The 17,874-nt window shown below is 42.7% G+C and overlaps 1 protein-coding gene and 1 long non-coding RNA gene across 5 annotated transcripts in view; both read right to left on the minus strand.

The window, feature by feature from the left end:
- Nucleotides 1-6,153, minus strand: part of ssbp4 (single stranded DNA binding protein 4) — a 115,681-nt gene extending 109,528 nt beyond the window's left edge. For 2 of the 3 annotated variants that reach the window (XM_074635832.1, XM_074635833.1), the window contains exon 1: nt 524-2,146. In XM_074635832.1, the coding sequence (XP_074491933.1) occupies nt 524-579 (56 nt within the window). In that variant the 5' untranslated portion in view covers nt 580-2,146. Of the gene's footprint in view, nt 1-523; nt 2,147-5,967 lie in introns of those variants that run through there. The other variant, XM_074635834.1, reaches the window with a different exon arrangement.
- A 411-nt stretch (nt 6,154-6,564) lies between these two features.
- LOC141767996 (uncharacterized) overlaps nt 6,565-17,874 on the minus strand; it is a 52,327-nt gene continuing 41,017 nt past the window's right edge. For both annotated transcript variants that reach the window (XR_012593979.1, XR_012593978.1), the window contains one exon: nt 6,565-6,597. This is a non-coding gene — a long non-coding RNA (uncharacterized LOC141767996). The remainder of the gene's footprint in view (nt 6,598-17,874) is intronic.

Genomic DNA, 17,874 nt, shown 5'->3' on the forward strand with positions numbered 1-17,874 from the left:
TAAGAACACAAAATAATTCAACCAGCAGCTTCACGTCTCCTAAAGTTTACAAGAAGAAGACGAGCTATGCGAGCAGCCTTTACGCGCATGGAGACGAAGCACCCAACAGAAACACGTTTTACACAAGAATTAAATGTAAACGCGCAAACTTGCTGCAGAAGCAAAGCGTGCTGAGTGAGAACATTAGATACATTGTTGCATTCCAAAATGTTGCATTCCAGAATGTTGCAATATGTTACAGAGGAAGAAGAGTGCGCGCGCTTGGTAAAGATACATCGTTGCAATATTAGTCAATATTCCACGAAAGTGCAAAACAAGAGGTAACATTAAAAAAAAAAAAGTTGAAGAGACGCACCTCTAAGGTGGTCGGATGGGAGGGGTAAACTTTACTACAGTACACTCCTGTTAAATTACAGTAGCTACTTTAGAAAGTTGGACTCCCCTCCTCTCCTCTGCCCCCCCTCCCCACCTCGCCCGCATGATAAGCAGGTAAAGTCGAACATATTGCGCGTAATTCACTTACTTTTCTCTCGCTTGGCTATCGGAAGGGACGACAGCTCCTTTACCTTTGGCGTACATGCTGGATTCTGTTTTAAGACTTTTGCCCCACTCAACACCTGTCAAAGAAAGCAGCCAGGAAAACGCTCCATCTCCATAGCTACCCCTTTAGTGTTTTTCCTCCCCCCCTTCTCCTCCTCCTCCTCCCTCCTCCCTCCTCCTTCTCTCTCCTCTCCCTCCCTCTCTTTCTCTTTTTTTTTTTTTCTTTTTTTTTTTTTTACATCTCCAACATTGGCCACAAATCAGGCACAGTTTCTATTGGGGGGACTTGAAACCGTCCTCTGTTGGATTTTTTTTTTTTTTCCCTTCCTCAGCCGCTGTTCCGCAGGCCTGCCTCTCCTCCCTCCGCTGTGCAAACGGTGGGGGCTCCTTAAAGGGAAACACACACTTCTTGTTTACTGACCTCAGAAACATGAGGAGAGAAGGGGGGAAGATGGGGAAAGGCATGCCGGGTACAGGGCCCTGCTCTTAAAGACTACAGCCAGCTCTTTTTGGGGAGGCTGGCAATAATCCGTATGCTTTTTTCCCCCCTTAAAAAGACATTCCAGGACTTCGACTCCAATTTGATTTTGGGACTTTGAGTGTGTTCCAATCCGCGTACTTTCATACTTACACTAACTATTTTCAGTGCATAAGTGCGTTCACACTGGGAAGTATGACAAAATGCAGTGCACTCAAAGTACCCGGATGTTGTACTCAAAACGGTCAAATCGTTGAGTGTGGAACGCTGGACACTTTTCACACTCAATTGTCACCATCTTGGCTATGTAGCGGAGAGGGGCGGGACCACGACCACTATTCAAACATACGTAGATAACAGAATAAAACAATACAATACGTAAACATACCGGTGCATTTTCAGCCAACAGGAGGACACATCGTAGGCGAAAGCAACAACGTTGGAAACGTAATTTCCACTCTGCTTTAATTTTTTTCTTCAACAAAGGCAGACATTTTGGCGGGTCGTGGACGGGTAAAACATGAAGGAGGCAGCAATGTAACACAAAGGATGCCAGCTGCCGTAAAACCCAGAAGAAGAAGAAGAAGATATTTTGGCAGGTAGCGAGCCGCGGTGAAATGTTGGGATCGTCATTTCCAGTCATTGCGCCGCAGAGTATTCGATTTGAGACGACTCTACCCCACTGAAATACACGCACTACTCAAGTAAGCACAGAGTGCAAACAGTGCACTACATTGAAGTCTACTTCAGGAAGTACGTGGATTGGAACACACTCTTTGACTCACGCAAATGAGGACACTACTCTCATTTGTAACATGTTTGCACACACTCCGATGGAAGGTATTATGTCCCGTATTGTGATGTGATCTTGATGTAACAAGTAGGCTATTGTTTTGTCATGATCACAATAATTACTGTACCTTATGAGCTCAAGAAAACTGTTATGTCAACAGACAAATTATATATTTTTTAGTATAGTAGGGTTGTACCAAATAGTTCATGACCTTGCCATTGAAATTCTAAATCAACATTCAGATGCTGCGAAACTCTTTAAACCGATATTTCTGCACAGATAAAGTAACTATTAGGCTACACTGATATAATTAGTATTCTGTTATTTGTAAAATTAGATTTCAGCGGTGGCTACGTAGGATTGTTTTCTGACTCGTGTACTCGAGCAAAAGTTCAAATTTATCAAAAAAAGATAGATGTAATAATTTCCAAAATATACGAAATGTTTTTATATAAGGAAATATTCTGCTTCAGTCCATATTTGTTGGCGTTTAGCCTTTCAAAAACAAAATTTTCACAGCGGTCAAAAAACTGTTTGCTCTCCCGCTTGCCACAGCGCACACAAAGGGAGTATTATACTGTTTGTAGAAAGAGATTCCAGTGGTGGTTGCGTAGAATTGTTTCCAACTCGTGTGCTCCAAACATTTGAGTGTTGTAAAGTCTAAAAGTTAAAATTTATTGTAAAAAGATAGATGTAATCATTTCCAAAATTGAAAAAAAAATTTTATCTAACGAAATATTCTGCTTCAATCCATATTTGTTGGCGTTTACATTTACAAACTCCAGAGTGTTATAATGTCCAAAAGTCAAAATTTATTGAAAAAAGAAAGACTTGTTGCCATCTAGCCTTTCAAAAACAACATTTTCACTGCGGTTAAAAAAACGTTTTTTCTCTCCCGCTTGCCGAGGCACACACAAAGGGAGGCACGCACTGACGAGTTATATTCCAGCTCAGTCGCACAGCAGTTCGTGAAATAGTCACAAAATTGAATGTATTGATTTTTGTACATAGACACGATTTTTTTTTTTTGTGATGGTCAGCACAAAATCAATTTGTATGTAATCCACATAATTTTGAACCGAGAAGTATAAAGAGCGACAAACGCCGTGTAGGGAGAAGGTCGAGGTGGATGGGTTGGTCAAAAATCGCTCGGGATCCCCCAGTCAGAGCTGGTTAATGTGGCCCGAGAAAGGGAAGTTTGGGGTCCCCTGCTGGAGCTTATGCCCCCGCGACCCAACCCCGGATAAGCGGTTGAAGATGGATGGATGGATGGATTTAATAAAAAAAAGACTCATTCACTTTATTCAAATTGATTTTTAGAAATTTTGTTTGACGATTCGAGGTCATAATATATAAAAAAAACATTTGAAAACCACAATAGAAGCTTTGAATGTAAAAAAAGACATTCAGTCCAGCCCTATAGTATATAGTAGCCTATGGCCACAGGAAATACTCAGATGATGTTTTAACAATATTTAGTTTGAAGGAGTAGTGAATACTTTAGGATAGTCAGGTTCCAAGATTATTACCAACTCAATGGCTCGGGTAATGACACAAGAAAAATGTTTTCACAAACTCTTGACCCATGCTTAAAGTAAAAGAAGCAGCTTGAGAAATGTTCACAATATGCATCACTGGTGTAGTTCTGTCAAACTGGTATGAGGATTGGGCCTTAAATAAGGTGGTTCTCTGAAACCCTTATTGATTTTCATTTAAATCAGTGGGTGTTTGCCTGATGATAATCCCTGACTGAGGTCACAGTTTATGACCCTTTTTATTCACAATTATTTGACTCCAACTGAGAGATAATCATTGTTGTAGTCTGGTCAGAGAACAAGCAACCACACAGACAGCTCTGAGCTTTACTTTCCTGACTCTGCTTTCTGAGCAGCAGAGGACATGATCTTTTGTTATTCAAATGATTAAAAAATCTAAAAATGAGCAGTTTTAGATGTGGATCCAGAAGCGATGAGTTAACCAAGGGCGTTCTTGGTTAACACAAGGGAGGCTTAAGCAGCAGTCTCCAGTGCCAAGTCATTCTCACTGCTCTGCATAGAGAGCGATCGCCTCACAGTAAGAGCTGCTTCTACTGTACGTTTCACGTCCCGTACAGGGCCACAGTCCTGATGAGATCTTTAGCTGATTGTTAGCTAAAAGGGGATTGGTTATTATTATTCATTCCAACTCTGACACCCCAATGACCCCGAGGGCAACCCACTTTCACTGGCACTCTTACACCTCCGACTCCAATTACAAAGCAGCTGTAGGGAGGTGGCACACTGGTTGTTCCATATCACCGAATGTGACCAGCTCAGTGTAATAGCATCTATGATTAGCTACTAGATCCTTAAAAGGGAGTTTATGGTATTTGTCAACCAGGCCTAAAGGCAGGACGTGCTTGTGATCTTTAACTTTTAATATCCTATATCATGCTCCCTTATCAGGCTAGTTTACTGCTCACAGAGATCAATGATACTGTGCTGGCTGCAGGAAAAAGACATGTAGGAACCAGATCTCTAGAATGCAAGGGGGTTAAGATGGTTAATTCTGGTGCAATTAATTATTTGGTGTTTTGTATTTGTACTTAAAGGGGTGCTCCAACAATTTTGTATTGCACTTCTATAAAGTTGAGGAGCTCACAAGAGACAGATTTAAAAAAAAAAAAAAATAGAACGAGGAAAATTGAAGCAGCATTGGCTGAGATATTCTTAATTTAGTCCTTAGTATGGGTCAAGCTCCAAAAACCTTGGATCCTACAATTCCCATAATGCAACTAAATAGCATCTTTCATAGAGCTCAACAGTGACTGCCCACTTTTTTTTTGCACGGCTCTGGTTCCAGAAGTGAATTTCCCCCTTCAGTCACTCCATTGACATTTCAGAAAATCCTTATACAAACAGTTTTAAGCATGGAACCAAGCCAACAAGATACAAGATGAACTGTGACCATAAAACATTTGATTCGGAGCAAAAAATAAATACAATTGAAAAACAGATAAAAAGGCAAAAGTACAAGACTGTGTGTATAATTATTTTAAGAAAGGAAGCACTCAATCCCAAAAAACATTGTGAACGGTGACTCGCCGCCTCTGGAAAATCCCGAAAAACTTTTGAACCAACAGTTGTCCATCTAAAATTAAGACAGATTCAGCGACTGCATCCTTTATTTCTCGCCTCAAATGTTTTCAGAAACACATTTCTGTGAGCTATTTTCATAATATAAGAGAAAGTTTCCAAACGAATCGCCATGTTGGTCCGTTTTGAAATACAGGAGCAGACCACGGAGCAGCATTTACGAGCATGCTAACTCGAGTGTGGAACGCTGGACACTTCTCACCCTCAATGGTCGTCATCTTGGCTACATAGCGGAAGGGAAGGGACCACCAAACTTGTGAAAATGGCGGTCGAGGAAGCTGCAGCGGTGGCGGTTGCTCCGCTGAACACCGCACTATAAAAATATAAGCCGGCAGATATTTTTGCGAGCGACAATCGCGGTCAAATGTCGGTGATAATTCTCCGTCCGGTTGCAAGTTGCCATTAAAAAGAAGAAGACGACGAAGCGGTTGAATGTTGTGATTGTCATTTCCGGAAGTGCATAACAGCAGTGTTCGATTTGAGACAACACTATCCTGTACCACGGAAGTAAGTACATAGTGTACACAGTGTACATGGAAATGTACTAAGAGACGTATCAAAATTAAGACACAGCAGTGTGCTCAATCAGGACGACTAACAGTATACTTTGTTAGATGATACTTTTTCAGACTGGCTTCATGCCACATGTTTGAGGTAAAATGTAAAAAACTGTTAATCCATCTGATAAAGTAATACATGTTTTGACGTAATAGTGATGATACTTAATAACTGTAATACAATTTCAAGGGACCACACCTTGCAGAAGAACTTTCATTGGTATTCTTGACACTGGGTCAGGGTAACAAATGAATTAATGTGAGAAATAGAAAATAATGATATATGTCCTTATTTTGGCAATCCATAAACATTTTGGGAGGAACCTGGAGGTAAGCTAGTGCTGTTTTTTCCTGTTTCTCTCTCTGCCTCTTTCTCTTTTGGGTGGCCTTTCCTTCACTCAAGCAAGCAATGTAGTCCTCGCAAAGCCAGGAACCGCTAAGCCATCTCTGGCCACATTTCTTTACCCTGAAATGTGTGTTAAACTCTTGTTGCTCTGTTGCAGTCTGCAGAGAGCAGTCCTTCCCCATTAAAGACTTTCATGTTATGCAACAGCTCCAGCAGCGAAGGGTCCGCGTTAGACGTGCAGGCATCCAGTACCCCTCTATAGGTCTCTGCTCCGCCCCGACGGCGGCCTGCACGGGAAGGAAAAAACACAATAAGTTGCAGTCCAGACCAACAGAGGAATTCCCCCAGCCCCTGCCTTTGTGAGGCCAAATTATAATTAATCACAGGTTGAATAATTCAGCGCCGAGCGAATGGATGCCTTTCTCAGCCCATTTCTCGGCACCTGCCTCAGGAGGCGTCCCCAGAGCCTGCATGTGTGTGTGTAGGTTACGTTTGTGTGTGTGTGTCTGTGTGTGTGTGTGTGTGTGTGTGTGTGTGTGGTGGACGAGCTTCTCCAGGGCCAGTAAAAAGAGAAACACACACAACCCCAAAACAACCAAACACAAGACAGCAATGAAACCTCCGCCCTACAATCCCTATGAGTCAGACTTAACTCGCAGTGGCCCCTTGATCCGCCTCTTCTCTTCTTCTTCAGTCTCATTCCATCTTTCTTCTCCTCCTCCTCCTCCTCCTCCTCCTCGACATCTTGACTAACAGAAGAGAAATGGCACTTTTAAATGCATTATATGGACAACTGGATATCAATTACCTCCTTACTCTCTTTGCGTCACTGATTAGGTCAACAGGTTGGAGGAAGTTCATGTGTTTGCATGTAACAGAGAGTGTGAGACAATAGGGGGTCATCTGGTAAAATCATTGATGCTAATCCTGTCTCACATGTTAAAGCTGCAGTAGGCAAAATTGGAGCAAATATGATTAAAAAAAAGTTATTTTTATAAAACGGTCACTATATCCTGACAGTAGTGCATGAGACAGGTAATCTGAAAAGAATCATGTTCCTCTGTGTTCTCCGGTGCTCCTAATGGCATTTGCAAGATTTCACAGACCGGAGGAAAACAACCAATCAGAGCCGAGCTGGAGCCTGCCGTCTCTGAGCCAGCTGTCAATCACTCGTGAATCTCCGATCAAACGGTCAAACTAGGCAGCGCTGATCAAATATGAATCAATATTCTGTTACTGTAATGCCTTTTTCTCGCCTCAGAAACATCTTGTAGTGTACTGTTGAGCAGTAAAATGAGAAAGTTTGTGACCCGGCAGCAATGTTGAGATCTGTTGAGGAAATACCAAGCACCACCCACCAGTCGGAGCACAGCCAATAGGAACGCTCTCTCTCTGAAATGACCTGTGATTGGCCAAAGTCTTCCGTTACGGACTACATTTTTGAAAGCCTGAAAACAGAGCCACGAGGAGGTGCAGAAGTCTAGTTTTCTCTCAGAACACTTGAATTACAATATGCTGAAAAGGTTATTATGGAATTTTTGCCCAATGATGCCAAAAATATACTGCCTACCGCCACTTTAAGTGTGAAATTTATACAGGAAACTGCAACGAGACATCCCTCAATAGATTGTTCAGTTAATGTGAAACATATTATTGGCTGTCATTCGTTCACTGAATTGAAACCAGCGTCTTCCACAAACAATCAGGTTTTGTTTTGTTGCTAGGTTTGAGTAATGCTCAGCTTAAGGTGTTTACCTTTTAATTGCAAAAACTACATATCTCAGCAAAGACCACAGAAAACACTGAGCGTGTAGGAAATTTTATACGGCAGCAAACAGAAAATCCATCTGCACAACACAGCCTTGATAAACATCTACTGCTGCTGAAACATTTTCGAAACTGTAAGCCCCTGCTTACATAACTTGGAGCACTCTGTTATCCCAAATATGAACCTGTCTGTCTGTTATTATGTCTGTCTGTCTGTCTGTCTGCGTGCCTACCTACCAGCTGTTATGTCTGTCCGCCTGCCTTCCTGTCTGTTTGTCTGTTTTGATTTGCGTCATTCCACTTGGTCACCAAGTTCGTCTGTGCCATTCCCAAACACCCTCCCAACCCTCCCAACCCCCCCGACCACCCCCCCTCGCTTCGCTTCATCCATCTGACACCCAGCGGCTACTGCGGGCCTCTGCTGTGATGAAGAGAGACTGTGCTCTTCAGCGCTGCCATAATTAGAGACAAAGAAAGAAAGAAAGAAAGAAAGAAAGCTTTGGCACTCGTTGCTTTTGTGCGCCTCCTCTGCAGATACAGGTTGCAGCCACACATGAAAGCAATAATAATAAAATCCATCTCCTACATCTTTCTTTCTGGGTTGCCTCGTAAAAATGTTCAAAGTCATTGCAAACTTTAAAAACACTATTCCACATATTGCAGTTGACAACACAAAAGCCTTAATGGGTAAAAGGAGTCTGTATTACATTTTCCCTTTCTTCTTGTATATGCGCCGGTTACTTCAGATTTAGCAGCTGCTAAAGCCACCTTAACATCAGTCGAACCTTGAACCCAAGAAATGTGGCCTTAACCAGCCGTTTAGATTGAAAACACCACTGCATTAAACGCAAGGGTCTGTGTTGGTGGGGTCATGTTGTCAAGTACCAGTGAGACGATGAAATATAATCAAGGAAGTGCAGATTTTTGAAGGCTTATCATACGCCATAACACACAATAGTTTCTGCCCCCGATGAAACACCTGAACAACATAAAAACAGTCAAATCTACTTTGTCTTTGTGGTTTTGTTTTTGGCAAACAATGAAACTGCGTATAACCGCCACCAGTGGGACAGACAGCCCAGCTGTTATTTTATGGTTGCCATGTTTCCTGAGAAAATCAACATAAATACAGGTTAATGACAACAGCTGTGTGATCGACTATGTCGACATTTGAAATAAGAGAGAGATAGTTGGTTGTCTTCTTAACTTTGCTGCCACACGGCCCCTAAAGGCGTAGACACACCAAGACAACGTGTTGCGTCGCCTCACGTCGCCTTTATCTTGTTGCATTTGAACACGCCACAAAGATTACAGTCAACGGCCAGTTAGCATGTACGTTCTGCGCCTGCGTGAGAGGAAATAACTCTCCACACCAGCAGGTGGCGGTAGTCTGTATTCATCATTTCAAAAAGGGAAGACGTTGAAGAGAAACATGTTAAAAACTTTGGTTGTCACTCCAAAACGATGACCCTAGATCACACGGTGAGACCACCGACCGCCGATTTAGAGCTTTGGCGACAGAAGACATGGTCAAGACATGACCAAATTATCACAATGTGACAAATGCTACAACAAACGTCTGCAAAATAAAGAATATGACACAAAATGTTGGAGAATACACCCGTCAGTGTAAGCGCCATTCTTGAATCGAAGTAAAAAAACAAAACATTACAGAGGGATTACATGAGTTGATGACGTGTCTCTGGTCGACGTATCCTCATACAACGGTTCATATGATATCTTACGAAAAAGTTATTCCTCCTTTTTCGTTCAGTTTTCCTATGAATGTCCAGCAACACGTGTCAGCGTCTGCTTGTTACATGCATACAGTCTTTTTAAAATTAACTTCCATCCTCACAGGAAACAACTTGATTAGGTTTATGCAAGAAAACTACTTAGTTTAGGAAAAGATTGTGGTTTGGCTTCAAATAACTCCAAAAGTGGCGTTACCTAAGTATGTAATTTACGTGACAAATACATCAACGATGACATCTGGTTTCACACGGGAAATGCCGGTTTCCTGGGCGAAATCCGGTATTTTTTTTACCCACCCATCCACCCTGTCCTCCTCCCTACAAGGTGTTCGCCGCTCTCTTATATTTCCTGGTTCACAATAAGGTGAATTACATACGAATTGATACCATGGGATTAACACAAATTACAGTGCATTACTTTTTCGCTAAGAACAGCTAAGAGCTGTGTATGAGAACAGCCTGCTCTGCTCGCAAATTCTGACACGCTTCGAAATTGATATCTAACAGTGTGACGCAGGTTGCCACCAAGAAATCATTTGACCCATCTCCCAGAGTGTGACATGCAATGAACCTTTAAGATCACTGTTGTGGCACAGCGTGTGCGGGCCTTGACATGCAGTACATTAAGTACATATACAGAAGATGACCGTGAATTGTGGTGGTTGTTGAAATGTTTGGGAAAAAGAACTTTAACATGGTCTGATGAGGTGCAGCATGTGTTTTGATAACGGTGTCTTCCTCCTCTACTTGTATCCTCTTCACTTTGTCCCTGTACCTTTAAGAACAAGAAGAAGCGAGGGGAGGGGGCGAGAGAGGATGGAGAGAAGTGCAGTGGCAGAAAGAGAGAGAGAGAGAGAGAGAGAGAGAGAGAGAGAGAGAGAGAGAGAGAGGGAGGCGGTGGTAATGTTCTCATGTGTTTTCTTTCTGTGGGAAGTGGCACAGCCCCACCGCAGCATAAACACACACATGCATGAACACACGCCTGCCCACACACACACACACACACACACACACACAGGAAGGCAACACATTTTTCTACGTGTGAGTGAGGGTCCCTATCCTCACCGAGTCAGGGAGCTGAGAGAGAGCCATGTTGACGACCATATTCCACAGATGTGATCCCATCACACGCTGCAGACATGGAAGAGGAAGGGACGGCTGGAGAGGAAGGAGGAGGGGACGCTTAGTGGTTGAGAGGAGGAAAGAAAAGGAGGATTTTCTGGGTAAAAGTTTTAGAGAGTGAAAGACCCCAGACGGGCCACTGCAGTGAAAGTATTGGTATTTACTCACCAGAGGAATTTCCTTTGTGACTGATACATCATAGCTGATACAATACAGAGACTGCAATGTCGCCACCAGCAGATCTCCTTTTATTTCTGGGTGATAACTGTGAGGAAGAATTGCTCTGGATTTTTCCAGTGCGGCTTCCTGCTTCGTTTTAGATGGGAACCACAAACAGCTAGGCCCAACCCGACAGAGCCACACTGAAACATGTGGTTACATCCTATGCCTGCTCACTCTCTCCTTCCATTATCCATTATCCACCATGCTCCACCCCACCATCCTCTACTTCCCCACCACCGCAATATATTGGCTTCCTCAGACGTAGAGTCAAATTACCACGACGGTGCTGAGGAAGACGACGAGGCTACGGGGAGAGTGGCAGCTAGCTGTTTGTCTAACAGGCTTTGTGGTACCCGGATCCCCTAAGCTGGACTCGGAGGGCCATGGCGAACCGCAGTCAAACTCTGATAAGGACCGGCACCGGCGATGCGACCGGTATAGGCAGGCGGTGAAATTGCATCATCAGCGTGAAGGCAACCGCCGCGCCAAAAAACACGCCTCGGTGGAACCCGCAAAAACATGCCGTGCCAAGTCACTCCTCCTCCTCCTCATCTACCATCCCCACTCTCCGTTTAGCAACCTCTCCCCACCCCCCACGTCTCTGTCACATTTTTTAATTCTCCGTACCAAAACATGCACATGAGCACGCTTGCCAGCATGCGTGCCCACACTAGCACGTGCATACATTCTGCATCACAGTTTGTCTCTGCTGCAAGTCTCCCACGCGTCCTCGTACACCACTGCCAGGCGGCACGGAGCACTGTGACCTCCCACTGCCCCGAGGGCCTGTGTGTGTGTGTGTGTGCGTGCGTGTGTGTGTGTGTGTGTGTTGCAGGGGGGGGGGGATGGGGTTTAAGCAGACGGGTAATGGGGGTTGTCACACCAGGGAGTCGGGGATAGACGGTTGTCTGCTCCTCTGTGCCCTACAAGAGAGAACTGGTGCCATTATGAACATCATTCACTCCCCGAGCTTCACGACACACAAGCCCTCAGAGATGAAGCCACCAATCACACAGGGGAGAAAATGAAACCTGCAACTTTTACAGCCATTAAAGTGTGGGTAGGCAGTATATTTTTGGTATCATTGGGCAAAAATCCCATAATAACCTTTCAGCATATTGTAATTCAAGTGTTCGGAGAGAAAACTAGACTTCTGCACCTCTTCATGGCTCTGTTTTCAGGCTTTAAATAATCTAGCACCGGGACAGAAGACTTTGGCCAATCACAGGTCATTTCAGAGAGAGAGCGTTCCTATTGGCTGTGCTCCGCCTGGTGGGCGGTGCTTGGTATTTCCTCGACAGATCTCAACATGGCTGCTGGGTCACAAACTTTCTCATTTTACAGCTAAACAGTACACTACAAGATGTTTCTGAAAACATTTGAGGAGAGAAATAGGCATTACAGTAACAGAATATTGATCCATATTTGATCCATATTTGATCAGCGCTGCCTAGTTTGACCGTTTGATCGGAGTTCGCGAGTGATTGACAGCTGCTCAGAGACGGCAAGGCTCCAGCTCGGCTCTGATTGGTTGTTTTCCTCCGGTCTGTGAAATCTTGCAGATGCCGTTAGGAGCACCGGAGGACACAGAGACACATGATTTTTCTTTTCAGATTACCTGTCTCATGCACTACTGTCAGGATATAGTGACCGTTTTATAAAAATAACTTTTTTGGTAACTGCCACATTACCCCAATATTTACTTCAAAATGTATTGAAAATTATTTGTTTGACTTGGGACTTGGCTCTGGACTTTTAATATTATTATTTTATATCTATTATAAACATTATTTAATAATTATATTCCGCTATTTCCCGATAAGCAGTAATAAATAGCTGATCATTTATTTAATACATTTCCAGGAAAAGAATACAAAGTTAATTGATATGCTTTATTTCCATGTCTGCCGGTAAATAGATAATAATTATGAAATAACTTTTTTGAAATTTCTTTAAAAAAACTCCCTGAATCATTAGATCAGCTACCAGGTTACATTTGTGTCGACAATAAGTCACACAATGGTGAGATTTGTGCCTGATCAGAAGTGTCTTCTATTAGTTTTGCCGTTCCTCAATGCCTAAGGGCCCTATTTGAACAATTATATGCGATTTTAGCATATAATTATTAAATAATGTTTATAATAAAGTAATTTTCGATAATGTTTGAGGTAAATATTGGGATAATTTGGCAGAAATTCCAAATAGGTTACTTGCTAATTAGCACCTAATTATCATGACATTTGTGGACCTGTAAAATGAAATGCTCCAATCTCGCCTACTGCTGCTTTTAGTATTTCACTTTATTTCAGAGTCATCACTATGAGTCAACACCGTCTCCTGATGTTTTTTTAAACGTATGATCTTTTCAGTTTGAACACCTGGAAATAAAACATCACAAATCAATTACAGCAATATGGAGGCGGTGCAGATTGGTATTTATATATATATATATACAGTATAAAAAAACAAGCAGTGACGGGTTGATGGAGACAATGGAATGACACTAATGTGTTGTCAGCTGCGTTTTGTTCCAGCGGACTTGTCAGCTGCTTGTACATTTCACTAACTTGGCTAAACTGCGTGTGATGCAAAGACGAGGTCAGCGAGGGGACAGTAGCTGACACGATAGCTGGAGGTGTGTGTCACGCGGGGTGGTGGTGGTGGTGGTGGGGGTTTAGCGGTGGGCGGGCAGACTGGATTGAGATCCTGTCAGTGTACAGAGGAGGGTGGGGGGCTGCTGAGGGCTCAATGATATGAATAATACCACACAGAAAGTAAACAGCCATTCCCAACGTTCTTAACACCTACAGCAGCTGAGTGGCAGACACAGACGGTGGGAGGGAGGGAGAGGGAGAGACAAACACGGAGAAGACGATCACTCCTGTATGAAGTTTGCCTAATTTTTTAAGCTCCCAAAATAGCCTCAGTGGGATGATGAATTTAGAGCTGCCTGTGTTGTCAGGAGAGTAGGATGGGAGGTATTGTTTGGCTCCCTCCTCCCCCTTTTTTTCCTCGCACTTAAAACATCTCGATAGATAGACCCACGGGAGCCTGTCTCCTGCATGAACCCTGCTCCTGCTTTAAATTGCACTGTAAAAAAATCTTGAAGTCTATAAGAAGGCAGCGGGGACGGCACACTGAAGCTTTTGTCTCAGTGTGCACCGCTGTGAAGAGTAAAATCAAAACCGAGCCAACGCCATGGGATGCCTGGGGAATGCCACCGCAGGCTCCACACTGAGGTGGAGGCTCGGCAAGATGCTCACCGGGGCTTTTTGGCTTGTGTGAGAAAAGTATCCCGTTAGGTGTGCGTGTGTGTGTGTGTGTGTGTGTGTGTGTGTGTGTGTGTGTGTGTGTGTGTGTGTGTGTGCGTGCGTGTGTGTGTGTGTGTGTGTGTGCGTGTGTGTGTGTGTGTGTGTGTCAGGAATGCATCATCCCTCCCTCTCAATCTTTTTCCCCCTCAGCTTCACTCAAAGTGGCTCAAACTAAAAACGGGTGTTTTAAGAAGTAAGGAGGGATTGAGAGTTTTGCTGCGACTGTATTTCTGTGTGTGTGTGTGTGTGTTTTGCATGTGTGCTTCAGTACATGTGTTTATGTTACATGGAAGGGGGTGTAAGCCTTGCAGAAAATAGGTTGACGTGACCTACATATCCATGTGGCTCCTTATTAGCATACAGCCATATTTCACACACACACACACACACACACACACACGCACAGACACACGCACACACACATGACAGATAACAGTGACTTGTGTCATAGAGACAGCCAAGAAGAAGGCTATTTACATTATTTGCATAGTGTCCTTTGTTTGCCTTTAACCGTCTCAACACCAGAGCAGATGGCACTCTGACACACACACACACACACACGCATACACACACACACACAGGCACTTGCGTGGTAGATGGACATCATGAATGAATGTGCGTGCAACCCTGTGGCCAACCATTTCCATCTTTAGGGTTGCATGACAAAAAATCTACGTGATGAAGCTCACACTCCAGTGGACATGATCAAACGTGACTGACACCATCAAAACTGATAAATAAATGACACCACCGGGAGTAGAAGGTGCTTTTGAGGTTAAATCAATATACTTAGAATATTTATAATGGAAAAAGAAGAATGGGGGGAAAATAACTGTCACCAAACAGAGAAAATGACGTTATTGGTCATCTGTGAATGATCTAAATCCACCTACATTTATGTGTATCTGACAAGGAACTCTTGTTTTGATATAAATTGTGTTTCTGTACTACCAAAAAAGTTTTGAAGGAAAAGTAATTACTGCCTGGACTTTCTTCACTCCCTCACAACACTTTTTTTCCAGTCTAGGACTTGCCACTAACGTCGTTGACACTGTATTCTGGTCCAACATGTGGTTAGGTTTAGGCTACCGAGACACTTTGGTAAGGCTCGGAAATGATTGTGGTTTTGGTAAAATATTGAAAAAGTAAACAGGTCCAAGTCAGCGTTGAGTTTTTCAATATTTAACCAAGACCATGATCTGCCTAAACATAACCATAAAAACACCAATCCTGCTGTAGTCGTCACCAGCATATCAAATAAGTTGTCGGTGAACATATTGCAGATCTGTTCAATGAATGTTTCCTCATATTGTTGATAAAAAAAAATGCATATATTTTGTTTATCTCAAATGTATTGGCTGTTTCAGATTTCTAGGAGGCCATGTGAACAATGACTGTTGTTTCTTTAGAAGGTGAAATAGCGAGATGTTGTTATAGCAGCGCTGCTCGGAGTGGTTGGATGGGTCAACAAAGGGCGTGATTTCATCACAAGAGATGTTTGTTTGTATCCCCGTTGCCAACCCACTCGTCAGTGTAAAATGTAAAATGGCATTATACATTTCTGCAAAACACGGATACATTGAATCTCAACGTTTCTGGACCATGTTATAATGTTTTAACTGCCGGTGGTGCTTTTGTCGTTTCAAAACTGCATTCTCAATTACATTTAGGTTTGGTTAGGTTTAGTAAAAGATGATGTCAGGCTGTTCTCATACACCATTCGTAGCTATCCCTCCCGCATATATCCCACAAAATCCATTTGTATGTAATCCAAGTATTTGTGAACCAGGAAGTATAAAGAGTGACAAACGTGTGAATGGGAAGGTCAAAAAAACGCCAGACTTTCACCACGAGACTGCTGGGATTTATTTGTCACATAACTTCCATATTTAAGTTACGACACTTCTGGTTTGGTTTAACCACATCCGGTGTGGCTTAGCTTAATCACGATCTTTTCCTAAACCTAACTAAGCAATTTTGTTGCATAAACCTAACTAAATCAATCTTATCCTAAACCTAACTAAGTAGTTTTGTTGCTAAACCTAACAAAGTTGTTTCCTGTGAAGATGGAAGTTTATTTTGAAAAGACTGGAGTGGAAATTAATGCCAAACATTCGTAGGAAAACGCACGAAAATGAGGAATACCTTTCCGTAAGATATCATACAAAGCATTGTATGATACGTTGAATAAGTACGTTACTTTTTACGGGACACGAACACCGGTCTCCTGGGGGAAAGTCCTGTGTTTGACCCATCCATTCACACCGACCTCCCTATGTGAACTTTGTGAAATGCAGTTTCATTGTAAGGGAACATAATTTTTAGGAGACCAGGCTCCCGTGTCCTACTGACCATTAACCTTAACCTTAACCTGACCTTAACCATAGTGGTGGTGGCAGGTCAGACGGCCATATGAATCACTTTTGTAATGCTCATATTTGCTCTTATGGAAGGTGATGACAAAGCATTTTGCTGTTTAGTTTGGAGAACTTGTTAATAATTGTGTGCGAAACCCTGTGGCGAACAATTTCCATTTTGAGGGTTGCATGACAGTTAACATGATGCTCACGCAGCGGTGAATATGATCACCGCCATAACACTACGGTAACTATAGTAACGGATTAACATATTATATATGATATAATTTAAGGCTAAACTAATAACGTACAATATTGCTATTTTAAGAGAAAGAAAGGGGAATTGGGGGGAAAAGAAAAGCTCCAAACAACATAACTCATTGTGGTTTGTGATTCACCAATAATGACAGCATCCTCTCGACAGGCTTTATTCATAAACCCTTTTTTAACACACAATTGCAACACAACAGGAGACATTCAGAAATCTCTGAGCTCAGTTTTGTGTTTAACTGTTTCAGACCTCAGAGCAGGAGGAGTTTCTCTCTCTCCCCCTCTCTTCTCTCGTTCTTCCTCCACTGCTGTTTTCTGCTTTTTCTCTCCCTCTCATCCCACATTTCATCTCTTCCTCTCTCCTCTCCCTCTCTCTTTGCAGAGCAGCCATCCCCAGGACAACTATTAATCAGAGGCAGAAATGATAGATGTTTTGCTCACCAGCAATGCCATCTATTTTGCCTAAGTACAAACAGTAGATGTGCTGTGCATATTTATTTCAGAAAAAAAAGAGCTGTGGCTCAAAAGAACACACATATTTGCACATTTACGAATGCACACACACACATACTCTCGTCCTCTGTAAACAGCCCCCGCCACCGTGACGCAGAATCCAGACTTAAATATAACAGATTCAGTTCTCTGCATTTTTTTTTTTTTTTTGCTTTCTCTGCTTGTGTTTGAGTGTCTGGGTATTACTGTGTGTCATGGCACCTTGCAGCTCCTCCAGCGCACCGATGATTAAGCAGAACAATGGACGCTGTGGTCATTGTTGGCGTATAGGATCTCTTTAAAAAGACTTTAACTAGAGGCATTGGTGAGTCAGAGGACTGTAACACTTATGTATAAATAGTACGCTCCACAAGGCTTGAACCTATTGATATGAATCATTCACTGTCTGAAGTATCATGCAAATGGACCGATTCTCAGTTTTCCTTTCACAGTGAACTAGACATTCGTCTGACGCCCAAAATTAAGCGACCTACCAGAAATGTGGGAGCGATTATTGCTTTTCTCCATTCACTTAAAGTGAGGGTAGGCAGGAAGTTTTTGGCATCATTGGGCAAAAATTCCATAATAACCTTTTCAACATATTGTAATTAAATAAGAGAGAAAACTAGACTTCTGCACCTCCCCTTTGCTCTGTTTTCAGGCTTTAAAAAATCTTAAAAATTTTAAAAAACCCGTGACGGGAGACTTCAGAGAGAGAGAGAGAGCGTTCC

This window comes from Sebastes fasciatus, chromosome 5 (assembly GCF_043250625.1).
Source record: "Sebastes fasciatus isolate fSebFas1 chromosome 5, fSebFas1.pri, whole genome shotgun sequence".
Classification (NCBI taxonomy): domain Eukaryota; kingdom Metazoa; phylum Chordata; class Actinopteri; order Perciformes; family Sebastidae; genus Sebastes; species Sebastes fasciatus.